The sequence below is a fragment of the Triturus cristatus genome, chromosome 11 (genome assembly GCF_964204655.1).
Source record: "Triturus cristatus chromosome 11, aTriCri1.1, whole genome shotgun sequence".
NCBI classification, from domain to species: Eukaryota; Metazoa; Chordata; class Amphibia; order Caudata; family Salamandridae; genus Triturus; species Triturus cristatus.
The window spans coordinates 242,079,523-242,098,858 of record NC_140594.1 but is presented as its reverse complement, the minus strand read 5'-3'; the positions used below and the strand labels follow the sequence as shown (position 1 = coordinate 242,098,858).

Here is a 19,336-nt window from a genome sequence, read left to right as displayed (position 1 = left end):
GGGGAAAAAGTGTAACAAGAAAACGTGAGAAGAGTCTCACTATTATTGAAGATTCACCTGAATGCATTACTGTTTGACACCAGTGTGATGTTTGAATGCTGTTCTGTGCTACCTGTTGGTCTCATCACAAGTTTTGTAAGATTTTTACCTTGATACGTTGTGTTCTGTCTTGTTTATCAAAAAACACACAGAGTTCATCGTCATCCACTTGAGAGAATTGCTACTCCATTTCAGTTCTACAGCTGGACTGCTCCTTGCACAAATCACTTCATTGACTGCGTGAGAGCCGAAGATGCCTACACGTCACGAATGGGCTATGAAGAGCACATCCCTGGTCAGGTACTTCACAGAATATGTTTGTTTTACACTGAGATGCTATTCACAATTAAGCCACCCAGGGCCCATTTTCATATAAAATGCCAGATATTCAAGACATTTAACAACTTGATGCTGAGATCTGTCAGCACTTTGAACACCTCAGTGGTTCTGCCTTACAATGCGTCCTATGGAAATCAATAGGAGATTGATTAATAATCATTAATAATTGATCACCATTGAAGATTAGTCCATGGATGGTCAAGTAGAGTGACCGTCTGCACAGAAAGTGAATAACAGTGGTACTTACTATCCCCTGCCCAAAACCTCAAAGGCAATGAGCGGTATTTTGCCATCAGTACAAAACACAGACATACACACTGATGATTTCATCTGAGCCCACCATTATAAGCAAGGGACACGTGGCCTAATAGGGACGGGGTGGAATCAGACTTTTGTAACTTATTTAATCAGTTGTACAAACATCATGCTGGTGGCAGAGGTTGCTTCAGTAGGAAACTGTTTCTTTCGGTAGAAGGATGAAGGTGACAACCAAGATGCCTCCATCCCACTAAATTGGAGATTGGGGCCTCCCTTCCTGGCTGGCACAAACTATATGGTAGTGAGACTGGGGAATGGGAGGGAGAAGTTAAAGGGAACATAGGGAAAAGTAGATGAATTGAAGCAAGTGCCCAGGAATGGGGCATGAGTGTTAGTTGGACCATTGTGTAGATGGAAGTGTATGTTATCTAAGGTACATTGGAAATAATATTCTGTGCTAGCTTCCATAATGGAAACTGTGCAATTAGCTGGTACATTTAACATTTTGGAACTTGCCAATGGGTGCTAGCTACCTTGTTGATAGCTGTGCAGTGGGGGCATAATATGGCACTTATTCAAACTGCAATATGTCCTATCCAAGCATCACATAGATGCCAGTCTGTACTAACTGGAACATGACGTGAACTCTGTAATGACCCTGAACTAAAGTAGGCTTGTGAACTGTAATGTGCTCTAATAGGGGATTTATGCAAACAGTGTAATGATTGTAACTGGGATATACTCAGAAAGTAATACATTGTGTGCCTGCTGATGCTTCAATATATACTTACGGTACAAAAAGGGGTGGTGATGGACGGAGCATCAGAACCAATCAAAAACTCACACCCAGTCAACAGATCTGGGTTTGATCCATCACCGTTCTTTAGCCCACTCTGCCACCCCAGTTCAGACATGGCCATATGCAAATCAGTCTGACCCTGTGCCTCATGGGAACAGTCCAGCCCGAACTGCCAAGCCATGCCTTCCCTGGACCGGAAACAAGCTTCCTAGGACCGGTTTCTGGCATTTCAGCCGTCTTCAGCCAGGCTTGCTTGAATCCAGTGGCAAAGTGAGCAAGGGACTCAACGTCTGAGCATACCCTGCCAACTTATGGCGAACAAAGCGGTACAAAAGGGGGTGGTGATGGACGGAGCATCAGAACCAATCAAACACTCACACCCAGTCAACAGATCTGGGTTTGATCCATCACCGTTCTTTAGCCCACTCTGCCACCCCAGTTCAGACATGGCCATATGCAAATCAGTCTGACCCTGTGCCTCATGGGAACAGTCCAGCCCGAACTGCCAAGCCATGCCTTCCCTGGACCGGAAACAAGCTTCCTAGGACCGGTTTCTGGCATTTCAGCCGTCTTCAGCCAGGCTTGCTTGAATCCAGTGGCAAAGTGAGCAAGGGACTCAATGTCTGAAGACGGCTGAAATGCCAGAAACCGGTCCTAGGAAGCTTGTTTCCAGTCCAAGGAAGACATAGCTTGGCAGTTCGGGCTGGACTGTTCCCATGAGGCACAGGGTCAGACTGATTTGCATATGGCCATGTCTGAACTGGGGTGGCAGAGTGGGCTAAAGAACGGTGATGGATCAAACCCAGATCTGTTGACTGGGTGTGAGTGTTTGATTGGTTCTGATGCTCCGCCCATCACCACCCCCTTTTGTACCACTCAATATATACTTACTGCACATTGTTGGTGATGGCAAAAATCAAAACCTAAGACCCATCTTTATAATAATACCAAAAAGGTATGCTGTTTTTTAAATTTCCAAGCTGCATGTTTTTTACGGTCAGCTCAATGACTATATTATTTCATTATTTTGACAATAATGTAATTTGACTAATTTGCATTGGTAATATTACTATGTAACAAAAAATACTTAAATCTTTGTGCTACAGTAACAAGCAAGACATTATGGCTATCGTCATTTTGCCAGGTTTACACATGCCCTGCCCATTGGTTTAACCTATGGTTAAAAAAGCATGGATTGCATGTCTTTTGGTGTCTTATTTGCAACATTAAACAAAAGTGTTAGGTTTCTAGATCAACAGATTATTTTGGGTTTGTTCAGTTCATCTGGTATGGGGTCATACATTTTTCGAAATATTGAATAATTCTTGAGAAATAGAAGATACAAATTATGCACCTCTAAGACACCGGTCGAAGTTTAATGTACATATTATATTTATTTTTAAATCTTATACTATGAATTGTATTATCTCTAGCCATGACATGGTCTAGGGAAGGGGTTTCCAACCTTTTCTGTAGTAAGAGGTTCTTATGTTCAATGGCATTTGCCCATAGCTACTAATATTAGTATTGTACTAGTAATCACATAAGTCGATACTAATTTAGTGGCCACCATTTGCAAGATTATGAGCAGTGCATCAGGAATTGCTGCCAGGGCAATGTTTATCAATTTGGACTGCCTCTGTATTGGTAATACATAACAGCCATAGCTGCGGTGCGCCTAGCACCAAAGTAATAATAATAGTAAAATGTTTTCCCAAAGAATCACAACTTAACACTCAAATATCAGCTTTGAATATTTATGGGAAATTCAACCTTTTTTCTTCAATCATTAGCTGGTGAGTTCTGAAATTTCAAACGTTTCTGTCTCAAACACACTTTCCAATGTGGTATACTTAAAATAATTCAACCAAGCAACAGCTTCCAATTTAGTAGGCGAGGATGCACACAGGAGAACTACTTACAGGTAGCTGGAGAGCCACCAGTAGCTCACAAACTACTCGTTGGAGAAGCCTGGCAGTGCAGAGGAATGCTGACAATAATTTCCTCTACAAATCTAAATCAAGACCATAATACTGGTCTAAGTCTGATCTACATTTTTAGGTCTCAATTATTAATTCTGAAATGATAAAAATGTGGATATTTGCAATAAGGGGAGATCCTGGCCAGTATTGTGTATGAGCTTCTGTCATCTAACTAACTATTCCTGCAGGCTTAGGTAGGTTCAATCGAATCAGGAGGGAGGAAGTCAGACAGACACTGAATACATTTAAATAACAATAGCATATAAAATGTATAAATTCAATGATGCCACTGTTAATACGCTTAAAGGCCTTGCTAAAGAATGTCGTTGTTTTATTAGTGTGTGATACTATATCTCCTCAGTCCTATAATTTTAGTTTAAATGAAAATGATAATCGCGATTGGGAAGTGAATATGATTTTCGAATTGACTGCGTCAGATCTACCTGATCTTAATATTTAAATTCGACAGCAGATTTGCATATGCAAGGAAAATCTATATTCACCGCCCTCTTTCTTTTGGGTTGCAGATCCGCGATTGGAACGAAGAGTTACAAACAACGAAAGAGCTGCCCCGTCTCGGCCCAGCAGATCAAATGCTGAGAGAAAGAGCTACCTTTAAGGTAATGCCACTCTGCCAGAAAGAAAAAGAAATACCGCATTCTTGCACTATCACATTATAGTATATGAAAACCAACTCATAAACATCCTAGAGCACTGCTGAGTAAGGAAACAAACTTTTGTGGAAGCATGATGTCGCATCTTTATATATTTATTTTCATAGTAAAAAATGTTTGCTCCCTTTGTTCATGAACTACGGTGATTTATTCAGAAGTTTTCAGCATTTAACAGAAGCAATCATAAACTTCTAATGCGGGTTTGATGTGTGCAGTGCCAACCTTTATCAACGAACAGGCCGCATTTCTTTTCACTCTAATTTTTTTTTCTTCATTAAAAAAAATAACTTGTGTTTAGTATGCAACAAAAGGGGACATCTGTATTGCTCATTTTGAAAACAAGTGCATGACTTCTTGTGTGGAAAGACAAGATTTGCAGTCCGGGTTCTGTCCATTGAAATTCTCTCTCCTATTTAATTTCTGCACTTTTAAAAACTTTGACTGCGAGACGAAAAAGTATCTGATGTTTTTTTTTTTTTAAGCATGAAATTAGTTTTTCACTCCTATTAGTGATTTGCTGTGTTTAGACTGTCTGTTTCGTTCTCAAAAGGTAGCTGACCCAGAGGAAAGCGGATTTACAGGGAGTCAAACATCACAGTCTATGATTCACAACGTCGGAAGGCAGTGTTATCAATTTGATTTACATACAGTTGAGCCCTTCTACTATGTTACCTGTTTTATCTTTCTTTAAGGCTTGTTTAAGCCTTGTTGCATTGGTTCATTCTAGTTGCCATCGTGAATGTTACAGTTAATTCATGTCAAATCTAATAACTTTTTGCGCTTGCATGATGTAAAACATGCGTTCTATTTGTCTACCATCATAAAGGCCCAGGCGTGCAATGCTACCTTCACTTGGGCGCACAGAACACCCTCAAAATCATTTTACTTGGCCAGAAGATATAAGAAAAGCATGCCCGCCTTGATGGAACGCCCCTGGTTCTTGTTGCCAGCCTGCAACACCTTCAAAACCAGCTGTATAATCTGCAAAGCCATCACGACCAGCACCCCCGCCTGTCTGGCAGACAAGTTTGCAACCTCTGGTGGCTCTTGGCACACCTAGAGCCAGGACAAAGAAGCGCCAGAAAGATTAAAACAAGGCAACAAGTCTTCTCCATTTAGGCACCCAAGATCGAATCATCACTGTGTCCATTAGGACTATCAAAACCCTGTTCCCTTTAGGAAAGAGCTCAATACACACCCCTTTATTGAACGCTCCAACACAATGTCTACTTCCACTCTCAGAATCCTGCTACCATCCCAATCACTTCTTGAATGAGTATTTGCTTTTGTCTCTGACTAGGCTTGCACTCTACAAATCCCATATGCACACAAAAAGACAGAGAGCAGCATCATGGTATGAAATGGAGTATATATGCATCTGGGCAGTCAGACCTCATTAACATCATCCTGCGGCCATGATTCTGGAGTCTCAGCAGACAGGGCACATGAGGCAAATGCACTCGCATGCACCGGAGATGGTCACTCCATCAGACTTACCTTTCCTCTTACTTGTACATACAAGGCCGTTATGTAAAAGGACCAACTATTCTGCCACCTCTTTCAATGTGAAAGCATCTTTCAACATGCTGAAGGAAAAGGCTTGTAAAGACCTACTGATGTCGGGTCACAGCGATGTATTTGTAACTTGCGTACTTATGTGAAATTACAGGAAAGCTATGGGGGTTTAAGTCAAAATGCGTGAGGAGCGTAACCCAGCATTTAGCACAATTTTCTTTTTGCAAAATGCACCCTCGTGCCTAAAACGGACCTGAGGATGCGTTTTGACTAAGAAAATAGCACTTAGTGCAACAGAACACAAACAGCAGCAGGCAGCAGCTGCGTGCACTAAAACATGTGTTGTTCCTGTGCTCCCGTGAAGGACTGTTGTGCCAGACTGCTCATAACTATGCAAACAGGTGTAATCGCATAATTTTCAATAATTTTGCTTCAAAAGAGTAACACAAAGATACCGAAATTACTCGGATTCCTCTGGTGTTTCCTTCATCCAGAAGGAATGTTGCTCAGTGGTAGAGAGCAGTGTTTGAGTTATTAAGGTCCCAAGCTTGTTCGCTTGCAAGGCCATTGAAATATTAATACAATATTTTATTGGCATGATAATGCAGACACGTAATGTAGAGTGCGTGTATGCACTACATATCAGAATACGTACCGTACATGTTTGTATATTGTAAATGTTTTCTGACCATTTTTTTGTATGCTTCCTTCTGCACTAGCAGGTGCTAAATAAATGCTTCTTTTGCCTTGGGCTAGGCATGGTGAGTAATTTGTCACTTGCCAAACTATAGTTTCTGCTTTCGGTAGGCTGCTATGCTTGTCAGGGCTGGTGCAAGGATTGTTTACAACCATAGAAGAAGCTGTCTTTCTTCACCCCTTTCTTTTTATGACAATTGTTAACATTTAATACTTGTGAAGTTAGGAGGATTGGGGACCCCTGTCTATCAACAACCTGTAGGGCTGCTTACTAGGGTCTAGCCCTAAACCCAGCCATGATTTAAGTGCTACCAAGTATACAGAGAGAACAAGGAACTGATAGGAATGTTTATTAAACCAAATAAAATCATTTTTAGATGCTCATACAGGACACCACGCGTTGGGCTCGCTTGTAATAGACCCATTTAACCTGAACTCTCAAGAGAAGGAGGATCAGGATCCTCCATGGTCGATAAAGTTTGTCCACTTCATGCTCAGCAGTCATATTATCAGTAATAATTTCACAGAAATGTAATGACTTCCACAATAATATAGCAATAGGAAGTGTGGAAAGTCTGCAGTGCAGAAAGCAGACCCCGAAGTAAATATATGGGGCTGTGACCAATGTGACAGACTTCCAGGAAAGATGAGAAGAAGAAAGAATGCCTGTGATGCAAGAAAAGAATGGTTGTTGGGAGTGTGAGGTGAGCAGAGAAAAATGGGAAGAGCAAACTGAGAACTCAGCAAGAAGGTCACTCACTTAAGTACTAGGATAGAATTGCCTGCCTCTGAAGTGATGATCTTCTCATAGAGTAAGAACTAAACATTTATGTGTAAAAAGGCAATGATTGGCAAAATACAGCCAGTAAAATTACCTATTTAAAGATGTATTAGTAGTAGGAATAAGCTTGCTGAGTTTAAACCTACGTTATATTAACCTTCCTTTTCTGAAAGAAGCCTTCGTCCATGCAAGATATAAAATAAAGGCTCTGATCATGTGCTGCTTTACTAATATACGTTTGGTTTCTCCTAGATTAACTCGGATTATGTAGCCGCTTCTACCAGAGGGGCTATGGCAGTGATTGATGGTAACATCATGGCAATCAACCCTGGTGAAGAACCTAAAATGCAAATGTTCATTTGGAACAACATTTTCTTCAGCCTTGGCTTTGACGTGCGGGACCACTATAAAGAGCTTGGTGGGGATCATGCAGCACACGTTGCTGCTAAACACGACCTTATGGGGGTGCAGGTGTTCAGTGACTTGGACATTGATGAACTTTATGTTTTAGGGACTGTGGTCTTAGATTATAGAGGACACAGGGTGACAGCGCAGTCTATCATTCCAGGAATCTTAGACCGCAAGGAGGACCAAAGTGTGGTCTACGGTTCAATAGACTTTGGAAAAACTGTTTCTTCCAATTCCAAGTATCTCACGCTACTACAGAAAGCTTCCAAGCCCTTAAGGATTTTGAAACACAAAGTTCTAAATGAAAAGGAAGAGGAGGTGGTGTTGTGCTCTTCTGTCGAATGTAAGGGAATTGTGGGTAATGATGGACGCCACTATATACTCGATCTCCTCCGCACCTTTCCTCCTGATCTGAATTTCTTGCCTCTGGATGGAGAGGAGATGCCCAAAGAATGCCGCAAGATGAGATTCCCAAGAGCATACAAGCACAAGCTTGCTTGTCTGCGTCCAGAACTGATGGAGAGCTTTGTTCAATACAAGTAAGTCTTGAGTGTATCTCTAATAAATTGGATGCATTAGTGTGTGTGTGTTTTGCCATTTGCAGAACTGTAGGTTGATTAATGCCCATTTGACCCCTGGTTCCAAGTGAACTTCACTTAGTGTGTATTTAGTAGAAACACTCTGGTGGTCCATTACAGATTGACCCTGTTTACCTAAGAAAAAAATAAATAAACATATCCCTGACCAATTTGTATCACATTTAAAAATTGACATAGGCATTCTTTATGCGAAAATATTTTAACATATTGAATTCTATATTTTTGTAGTAAAACAGGTGTGCAACACCAGCAGTGGAAACTGAAAATTGCTTTTCAAGGCAGTTACATCATTGCAGAATACAACTTTATTCCACTTCAGTCTTCTTGAAAGATATGAAAAGGTGTTGTCTTTGTGATGCCCTAATGGGCATTAAATCTGTTCATCTTCCTTCCAAATTGTCAGTATTTATGTATTCATTTCTATTCAGTCTTCCCTGCCTTGCATGGAATGTTCAAAACCTAAGGGTAGAAAGGCATTAGGCCTTGGTCTGTATTAATCTAAGACACAGTACTCAATACTGCTTTAGTCAGTTCTTCTTCTGGCTTCTTTCCTGTGAGTACAAGCTGCTCGATCAGGTTGAGGTACTCCTGTCTGTGTGCAAGTTACTCTCCACTCTCATTGAGAGGCTCTGTTTGTACCTCGTTGATCCTCTTTGAAAGCAGGGGAGGATGTGAGCAAAAACCTAGGGTCATTTTTTCAACATCAGATGAAGGCTTTGAGACATGGGTGGCGGAAGAGTACGTCAAGACGAGTTGTTTCTTTGTGAGTGATCTGGCCATCTAGGAGGTGGATCAGGTAGACTGGAAAACAACATACTGTTAAAACTGGCTGCCATATGCACATTTTCTTGGGTGGAAACCAGCAGTCCTATACTGACTTTCATCTCTTGTGCACCAAGGCATACTGCAGTGCAAACTACCTCGAAAGACAGTATCCATTTTTAAGCAGGAATTGCTGCCACGTTTGTGTGGGAATGGGTGGTTACCTGGTGGCCAAATCTTGTGGCCCTTCACAGTGCTGGGATCTGAATTTTGGTGTCGAATGATAGGTTATGGTACCCAAATCTCACAGTCAGAATATTGACTTACATAAATAATATCTCCTTAATAATATTTACAAATATATTGCCTAATTGATGTTAATAATAGAAAATCTACATTTAATGGGATAATAGTTTTAAAAAAGATACTTCCGATATAATGTTTATGTCGGACAATGTGTAATGTTAGTGTTGAGATGTAGAAAATCCCCATCATGACTATAGATAGTGTGTGCCTCTGCCTCGAATTGACCCTTGCAAGCTGGCTGCTATTTGACCAATGTCTCAGCACACGACAAGGGGGGAGGGGAGGATCAATATTGCCAGAAGGGAAAAGACAGTAAGGCGATATTTACAATAAAATGTCAGAACGTGGTGTTACTCCAAAATGAGTAATGCTGCGCACCGTAAATTTTTTAATGTAGTAATGTGCCGTATTTACAAAAATATGGCGCAACAATACGTTTCCCCTAGCACTGGCACTAAAAAAGATGCCTAGCACGAGCACAGGTACCCTTGCGCCATGTTGCAAGGATGCCTGTGGTGATTGTTTATGTGCAGAAAGGTACAACTTTTGCAGCGTGAATCTTTCTGGATTCACTATGCTGTGCATTATTCCGCGATCTTGTGGTTGGGTCCGGAAGTCCCAGCTTGGGTGCGCCATCTTCAGATTCTTTTTTCCGCCGTTGGGTCTGGATCGTCATCGAGAAGCTCCAGAGTTTGAACGAAGGAAAAGATAAATACGCGAGTTTCATCGAAGGAGAAAGTATACAAGACTACAGAGAAGAAGAACATACAGCTTGGACGATGAAGAAGGTGGAGTTCCACGAAAACTTCGACGCCCATTGGAAAATGCGCACTCAGAGACTCTGAGCGCAATGGACAAGACACCATTCAAATTCTGCCGTAACTGCCACCACAAATACGCGCAGAAGGATCAGCATCCAGTCTGCAACCTTTGCCTGCCGATCGACCACGTGAGCAAGGATTGCAACGCCTGCGCCGTCTTCACGCCGAAGACGCTCCGAGTGAGAGAAAGGCAGAGAAGAGCCAACTTCAACATGGAAGGCAAGGGTAAGGCCCCGTCGCTGTACGAGCTGGGCCTCTCCACCGACGATGAGGACAACATCGCCGAAGGACCCGACGTCTTCACGGTCGCAGAGACCGATAAGAAAACGCCTGACAAGGTAGGAGACTCTTCGAGTACGAAAGCCCCGAAAGGGCCCCGAAAATCTGAGAGTGACTCTCGAAAAACAGAGTCAAAGTCCTCAAAAGGAACACAAGCGCCGAAAATTTCGACGACCGCAAGTGGATCCAAGGGCGAAAGGCCCGGCGGATCCTTCGAGAAGGACTCCAAGGTGCCGAAGCCCGCCGAACAGCAGGGTTCGTCGAAGCAGGGCCTCGAGGTGAGCCGCCCGACGACGAAGGAAAAGGCCGCGTCGACGCAAGCTCCGTCGAAGAGACCAGCGCTCGACGCCGATCCCGCCTCCGAAATGGAGAAGAAAAAGAGAAGGCTGGAGGCGGAGATGGAGAGTATCCTTCTGTGGAAGAAGGAGTTCGACGAAAAAATGAGACAGTACAAGATCCCAGTAAGGCCGCTGACCGAGGTCGTCGAGGTCGAGGAACAGGAGGACTTCGACACCGAAGATCTGTCGAGAGATCCTGAAGAGGAGGAGGAGGAAGCCTACTATGAGGGAGAAGAAGACGAGCAGCAGTCGATCTACGGCTCGGCGCCGTCGACGACTCAGGAGATGGAATGGCAAGTCCTAGACGCCGAGAGTCCCGAAGAGCCCGTGGAGACATATCCTTCGAGGCCTTCGCCGCCAGACGACATTGGAGCATACAACATGGTCGTCAGGAGCGCAGCAGCGGCCTTTGAGGTGAAATTGGACGAGGAAAAGCAGAAAGCAGACTTTCTACTGGAAACACTGCTCCCCATCCAGACTAGGAGCCAGTTCCTCCCCATGCTCCAAAGCGTGATGAACCATGGGAAGGAGGCATTCAAGGAGCCCGGAACTTGCAGATCCATCACTCCAAGAACAGAAAAGAAGTACAAGCACTCTTCACAGGATCCTCCATATATCAAGGGATCAGTCACAGCTGACTCCATCATTGCTTCCACGGCCAGGAAGAGGGCCAATGTGCCGGCTACCTCAGGGCCGCCTCCCGACAAGGAGAGCAGAAGAATGGACCTCACCGGGAGGAAGGTGCAGAGAAATGCGGCCATGCACTGGCGCATGGCCTACTCCAATGCCCTTCTGAACAGGCACCAGCACCAACACTGGGACGAGATGGGAGACCTAATTAAGCATCTCCCAGAGCAGTACAGACAGAGAGCTTCCCATCTGGTCGAGGAAGGCAAAAGCATTTCTAACGCATGCATTAAGACAGCATTGGACGGGGCAGAGACATCTAGCAGGCTGATGGCTATTGGTATCACGGAGAGGAGGCAAGCCTGGCTCAGAATTTCTGGCTTCAAACAGGAGGTCCAGAACAACATACTGAACACACCATTCAACGGTGAGACGCTGTTCGGTGCCCCGGTGGACGAAAAACTCTCCCAGCTGAAGAAGGAAAATGAAACTGCTAGGTCCATGGGGGCCCTGCAATTCAGAGGGATGCGAAGAGGCACCACAGCTCGGAGACCCTTCGGAAGGGGAGGAAACCAGCCGGGAACGTCACACCAGACTTTCCAGCAAGGACAGCAGGGTGAAGGTCACAGCCAGCAGGGCCAGCAGAAGCAGAACTGGCAGTATTAACCTCGGGGCCAGTCCTTTCGCGGGAGGGGAAACTGACGTGGACAGAGAAGAAGAGGGGGAGACCAACCCTCATCAAAGTGACTTCCATCGAAAGAAGAGGCTCACCCTCAGGATACCCCAGGGGGTGAAGCGCATAGTGAACACAGTAGGGGGGGTTCACAAACCAAACGCCTACGAGCATGCAACACCAGTAGGCGGAAGACTAAAACTTTACCTTCAACAATGGCAAAAAATAACATCAGACAAATGGATTCTGAAATGGATTCTGAACGTCATACAGTATGGGTACTGTATAGAGCTAGAGAAAAGACCTCCAGACAAGAAACCAAAAAGAAGGCAACGCTCCGGGCAGGAGCTTGCTCAACTCAAAAAGGATTCTCTGCAACTGCTCCAAAAGAAGGCCTTAGAACCGGTGCCATACAGAGAAAGGAACAAGGGAGTGTACTCAAGCTACTTCCTGGTCCCAAAGGTGGACGAAACAGTAAGACCCATCCTGGATCTACGGTTCCTAAACAGATTCATAAAAACTCAGAGATTCAAAATTACATCGCTGCAAGAAGTGCTGCCCCAGTTACGAGGAGGAGACTTCATGTCCACGGTGGATCTCAAAGATGCCTACCTGCACATCCCGATAAACGGTCGACACAAGAACCTGGTAAGGTTCACCATCAACGAGGATCACTACCAATTCACAACCCTGGCATTCGGCCTCAAGTCCGCGCCAAGGGTGTTCACAAAATGCCTGGCAGCGGTAGCAGCATACCTACGGAGGGAAGGGATCCATGTATACCCTTACCTGGACGACTGGCTAATCAAAGCAAGTACTCGCGACAAGTGCGAGGAACACTAACAAGTCTAGGGTTCTCGATTCACTGGGGGAAATCATCAATGGAACCAGAACAGGTGAAGATCTTCCTGGGGGCACAGATCAACACCATAAACAACACAGTCATGCCCAGCAACAGGAGAACAAAAGCCCTGCTGAAGGAGACACGTCTCTACCAGAAGGGGCGAGCTCTGACAGTGAGAACGGCGAGCAAGATCATGGGGATGATGGCGTCATGCATACACCTAGTCCCCAATGTACGCCCACACATGAGACCATTCCAAGAATGGCTGCAACAACAATGGTCACAAGCAAACGGAAGTTGGGAGGATCTAGTGGTTGTAATGCACGCAGTGCAGGAAAAGATAACATGGTGGAACAGGGAAAACATCACAACAGGGAAACCCTTGACACCTCCAAACCCAACTGTGACCATCACCACAGACGCATCCCAGAGGAGATGGGGTGCACACATGAACAAGCTCAGAGTGAGAGGTCTGTGGACTCCAACGGATGCGGTCAAACACATCAACTACCTGGAATTGAAGACCGTACTGCTAGCCCTGAAGGCTTTCCAGAGGCAGCTGTACAACCAAAGAGTGTTGATACAAACAGACAATACTACAACGATGTTCTACATCAACAAGCAGGGAGGAACGCAATCGTTCCCCCTATCCAAACTGGCTCAGGAGATCTGGAGATGGGCAATCCCACTGAAAATAGACCTGCTGGCCATACACCTTCCAGGGAAGGACAATGTGGAAGCGGACTGGCTCAGCAGGCAGACTTCGGCATCCCACAAGTGGGAGCTCAATGGATGGGAAATGCAAAAACTATTCAGAAGGTGGGGGAAACCTACAATAGACCTATTTGCAACATGCCAAAACTTCGCATCCAGACAACCAGAAAAACAATCCCAGGGGAATGCCCTATGGATAAGTTGGTCAAAAACATTTGCCTACGCTTTTCCACCAATACCACTGATGCACAGGGTACTCAACAAATGCAGGACAAGCAACATGACGCTGATCCTAGTAGCACCACAGTAGGCAAGACAAACGTGGTACTCTCAGATAGTGGAGATGGCAGAGGGCCCCCCACACAAATTCAAAAAAATCAAAGACTTACTCTCCATGCAGAACGGAGAGGTTCTACACCCAGAGCCAGAGAGCCTCAGTCTAGCGGCTTGGCTCCTGAGGACCTAGAGTTCGCACACCTTAAGCTACCTCGAAGCACTATGTGAGTGCTGCGTGAGGCTAGGAGGCCAACGACACGGAAATGCTATGGGGATAAATGGAAAAGGTTTACTATTTGGTGCACCAGAAATAAACTGCAAAACAAAATGACCAAGGAATCAACGGTGCTTAGATACCTCACACACCTACTAAAATCTAATCTATGCTCGTCGTCACTAAGAGTCCACCTAGTGGCGATTGTAGCGTACACACGAGGGGAGACGGGAAGAAGTTTCTTTACCTCTCGGGTAGTAAAGAGATTCCTCGAGGGAGCTAAAAGATTAGCACCACCTAAAAGCATGCCGCCGCCGGCATGGAACCTCAATTTAGTCCTGACTGAACTCATAAAGGCGCCCTTTGAGCCCATACACAAAGCCTCTCTACAAATGCTGAGCATGAAAACAGCCTTCCTGGTAGCAATAACATCGCTACGCAGGGTAAGCGAACTGCAGGCGTTAACACTACAGGAGCCCTACATACAGATCCACAAGGACAGAGTCATCATGAGGACGGACCCACACTTCATGCCAAAGGTGGTGTCCGCTTTCCATATGAACCAGACCATTCAAATACCAAGTTTCTTCCAAAACCCGACAACGGGCGCAGAGAGGGCACTTCACACTCTCGACGCCAGAAGGGCGGTGATGCACTACATAGAGAGAACTAAGGAACATAGGAAAACAAAACAGTTTTTCGTGTCATTCTCTACCAGTTTCCTGGGTAGACCAGTGACCAAGGGCACCATCGCACGATGGATCGCGCTAACAATACAATTCTGCCACAGGCAGGCAGGACAAGAACTATCGGAGGGGGCACAGGCACACTTCACAAGGAAGAAGGGGGCAACAATTGCCTTTCTGGCAAACACGCCCATTCAGGACATATGCCTGGCGGCAACCTGGGCTTCAGTACACACGTTCACTAAGCACTACTGCGTGGACATACAGATGAACAAGGAAGCACAAGTAGGACAGAAGGTGCTCCAACATATATTCAACGACCAACGCTCATCTTCCACCCAGCCACCACAAAAATAGCAAACCGCTACAAAGTCTATGCACAGCATAGTGAATCCAGAAAGATTCACGCTGCAAAACGAATAGTTTCTTACCTGTCGGTGTAGTTTTGCAGCTTGAAGATCTTTCTGGATTCACTAGCGGACCCACCCACCTCTGCCAGAAAGATGAGGCAGGAGAGCAAGGTGGAATAACAAGTGAGGTTGAGAAGAATAAAATACTGAAAAGAGACTTGGAGAATAAACAAAACTAAAACCGCCTGGGGTTCAAAAAAAAAAAAGAGAAGACAAAAGGACAAAACAAGGGAAAAAAGAACCCGAAGATGGCGCATCCAAGGTGGGACTTCCGCAGGAAGCGCGCCGACGTCACGAGAGGTAGACCAAATGGTGGGACGTCGACGCCCACCTGAGCTACGACAAAAGGAAAAAAAAAAAAAAGAAAGAAAGACTACGGATCCGGACCCAACCACAAGATCGCGGAATAATGCACAGCATAGTGAATCCAGAAAGATCTTCAAGCTGCAAAACTACACCGACAGGTAAGAAACTATTCGTTCCTGCACATAAACAATGCGTAAAGGCGATTTGCTGTATTCTGCACACATAGAAAGAGCAAAATACGAGGAGAGATTAATAATTTCTCCTCATATCACCATCCTAAGGCCATGTTTTACCTGGTCTTCGTTTTTGGTGCTGCCTATTCTTGTAAATATGCTGCAGCATCAAAAAGCAATGGGTGTTGCAGCTGAGCACCCACTGCAACAACCATTGCATGCCCCTTTCACGCTTGTAAATAAGGAGAAGGAGATATCGCCACGAGAACGTAACTAAAATGGACGTTCTGATGTTGATATCTCATTGTAAATATCAGCCCTGAACCTTGCACTCACAAGATTTACTAAACCGTCTACATGCATTTGGGGAAATGTTTTAAGAGGTTGTCCTCTGGGAGTAGCCTACACTACTTAACATAGTACCCACAGGAGGGGAAATATAATTACATTTCGTAGTTTTTTCTAAACAAATTATGTACAGTATTATGTTGTGTGTGAATTAAGTATTGTATTGTAATTGCATTTATAGGGTGCTTACTACCCCAAATGAGTGGCTGAAGCACTTTACATTGAGTCTGAAGTCAAAGGTTAATCATTGTTTCTTGGTTATTGTTGGTTATTGGGATTAATCCTGTACCCACAAGGAGACCATTCCTTGCCTTTTTGTGGTGTATTAAAGGAACAGGAATTAAGTGTGATCATTAGTGGGTGCTCTGTAAGTTTATGAAAATGGTTGGGGGATGGAAAAATAGGCTAGTTTAGATTAGGTTGCAGGGATATGGTTTCAAGGAGGCATAGGTTGTGATCCATGAATTTAACTGTGGGCAATTGGCAGAAGTAAAATAATAGAGACTAAGGCAAACAGTATTGTGACTTAGAATATGTTATACTCACAGAGGTCAGGCAATCAGAGGGTGGAAAGTAAGGACAGGGACATTAAAATTAAAAGAATGTAGAAGAATATAGTGGGAAGAGACATTTTGAAATAGAATGCAGTACGAAGATATATAAATGTAGAAACAAATCCTATGCTGGCTTTGGCAGGAGGCCATCCACTCTGCTATGTTATGTATGTGGGGCAATAGAAGGTGTAGAGTAGAGAAAGTGAGGGACTTGTGGCAGCAAAGAGTTGGTGGCTATTTAGCAATGACTTTGCCCTCACATGCATCTTGCCTCCTGGAACAGTTATGCTTTCCAGTGAGTTGGCAGGGTTTATCCTGTTTAGAAGATCGCAGAGTCAACACAACCTGAGGATTACTGATGCTGTGATCTGAAGACTAGGTGGAGTCCATTCCATTATTAACTTGTATTGGGTTGTATCTTGAGTTCTGAATCTCTAATCCAATTCCACATCCCTGCATAAGCATTGGACAGCTCGAGGGTCCAGTTGTCGGTGCTCAATTTCAGTTACCTCTGTCTGCTAGGATTCCTGAAAAATGTTCCATTCCTCAGTTAGCACATAGTTTTGTGTTAAGAATTACAAATCGACTATCTGTTGTCTTAAAAGCAATACTTATTTTAGATGGTTATCTTTCAAGACAACATCTTATTCAGTCACTTTTTAAATCTTGAAATCAAATCTTGCTATCAAAAGAATGTATTGGCTTTCAAAGATATTGAAAACTTACATATTGTTTCTCTGTTTTCCAAAACTTTTCATCCTGTTAATACTCTATTTCCCCTTATTTTTCTTTTCTATAGCTGATATACTGGATAACATTTGTCAGCTTACATTGTAAAGATATCTGCATTTGTTGGGTGTAATATCCAGTTTTAAAGATCTGTTTGTATTTTGACAGGTACACACAATTCATGAATCTTGTGATGGACAGATCACAAAAAGAAGCAAAGGAAAAGAAAGGGAATAAGGATGGTAAGCACATGCAATGTATGTTTATATGGTGAATTTCCTACAAAAATAGTTTTATCCTATTGTTTAGAAACATTTTTGGTTGATGGGATAATATATTAATCCTAATCGATCTGTGTATCCAAACGCATGTTTCTTTGAAAATGTCTTTGATGTTGCTGAAGGTAGTTGTAAATGTGCAGAACAATGATTTTGCATACCTATTTTAGAAACATAACTTTCCATTAATGTGTTGACTGAGCTTGACCCATGTTATCATCCACAGTTCATCAATAATTGTCGCTACCAATCAACAATCTGTGTCCTGTGTGGGTCCTATTGCCACTTTTTTGGCTTGCTCCAAACTCTTTCCTTATCATCAAACCACTACAAATGTCAGCTCACTCTGCTTCCTGTCCCATAGGGTGTTAAAGAGACCCAACATAACTACTCTTTGCGATATATATCTATATATATATATATATATATATATATATATATATATATATATTCTCTGAAAAAACCATAGGTTTCAGGGGCGTTATAGTTAGCTGGACATTTCCCTCGTACAAAACCCTAGAAATTCCCCTGTTATAGTTAGTTCAGCTAACTATAACTCGAGCCCCCGCAATGCACTGCTGATGACGTCACATATTACATCACTCATGACATGGTCAGTGACATCACTGATGACATCTCAAATGACATTACTGATGACATCACTGTTCATGTGATCAAGGTCCAGGAGGGACCGAAACGCGTCATGGCCGACTAGCAAAATAAACTAATTTGCACAGAAACGTGGTCCGTGCCTGCTTTGTATCTCGGAGATTGGGGAGCGAAGTAAGCAGCAAAACAGGATATATATATATATATATTACCTACTGGCGGTCGCCAGTAGGTAGTTATAGTTAGGACCCTGTTTCCATAAGAAAACCGCAACATTCTATTTTGAATAACTTTGGCGCCGGTCGACGAATCCTCGCGAAATTTTCAAAATAGGTGGGGCGCTACGCTCCGCTCCTACCCTGAAAGTCTCGGGGGGATTCGTCAAGCGGGGGCTGAGATAAAAGGGGGGTCCCAAAACGCGTTTTTCCCATGCATTTTTCCATAGGACCTTTAGACACAGCTACAGCCCGAACGGCTGAACAGAGTTCCTTGAAATTTGGCAGAGAGGTAGTCTACAGGTCAAGGAAGTGCCTTTTGTAGGTTTGGTGTAAATCTGTTCAGTAGATTCTGAGAAAATAGCCTTTAAATCAATATATATATCTGAGCCAGCTTACGGTGCGCTTACGGTGCGCTTACCGTACGCGTACGGTGACGTGCGCGAGCGCGATTCAGATTGGCTGTTCGATCTAAGTAAACATTCGTATCGGTCGAAACCAGGAAGCGGCGGCCGCCATTTTCTCTCTCGCACTCTGAGGGGTGCAGCAAAAACAAAGACAAAAACCATCTAAAGGGGCAGTATATTCAGTTCTTAACCACCCAGCATCGATATAGGTGTCCCCAAACAACCCCCAAGGCCAAAAAAACAATTTTATTTTTTTTCGAAAAATCGACGATTACGCTTACCGTACGCGTACGGTTAAAATTATATAAAAAAAAAAAATTATCCACACTCTCCCCACCCCGTGTGCAAATGGTATATAAAACAAAGAAAAGTACAAATGAATACCTTTTCACAACGAAGCGCATAATATGTCCCCCATGTGCGCACGGTGCGCGAAGCGCATCGTGCGTACATGGCCCATCACCGCGTGACCACCGTGCGTGCACGGCACTAACTGCGTAAAGTGGGCGCGCGGTGCGCGAAGCGCACCGCGTGCTCACCGTGCGCGCACGGAACGAACTGCGTTAACTGGGCGCGCACGCCACGAATGGCGTAAAGTAACTTAGCATTTAAAAAACCGTACAAATTCACTGAAAAAACCATAGGTTTCACACACATTATAGTTAGGAATTAGCATT

General features: G+C 43.9%; 1 protein-coding gene across 1 annotated transcript in view; it reads left to right on the top strand.

The window, feature by feature from the left end:
• The window catches only part of LOC146783965 (clustered mitochondria protein homolog), a 288,789-nt gene that overhangs the window by 133,971 nt on the left and 135,482 nt on the right, over positions 1 to 19,336 (top strand). The window contains 4 exon segments of the mRNA XM_085634433.1: positions 192 to 339; positions 3,945 to 4,037; positions 7,336 to 8,030; positions 17,319 to 17,392. Coding sequence (XP_085490559.1) covers positions 192 to 339; positions 3,945 to 4,037; positions 7,336 to 8,030; positions 17,319 to 17,392 — 1,010 coding nt within the window.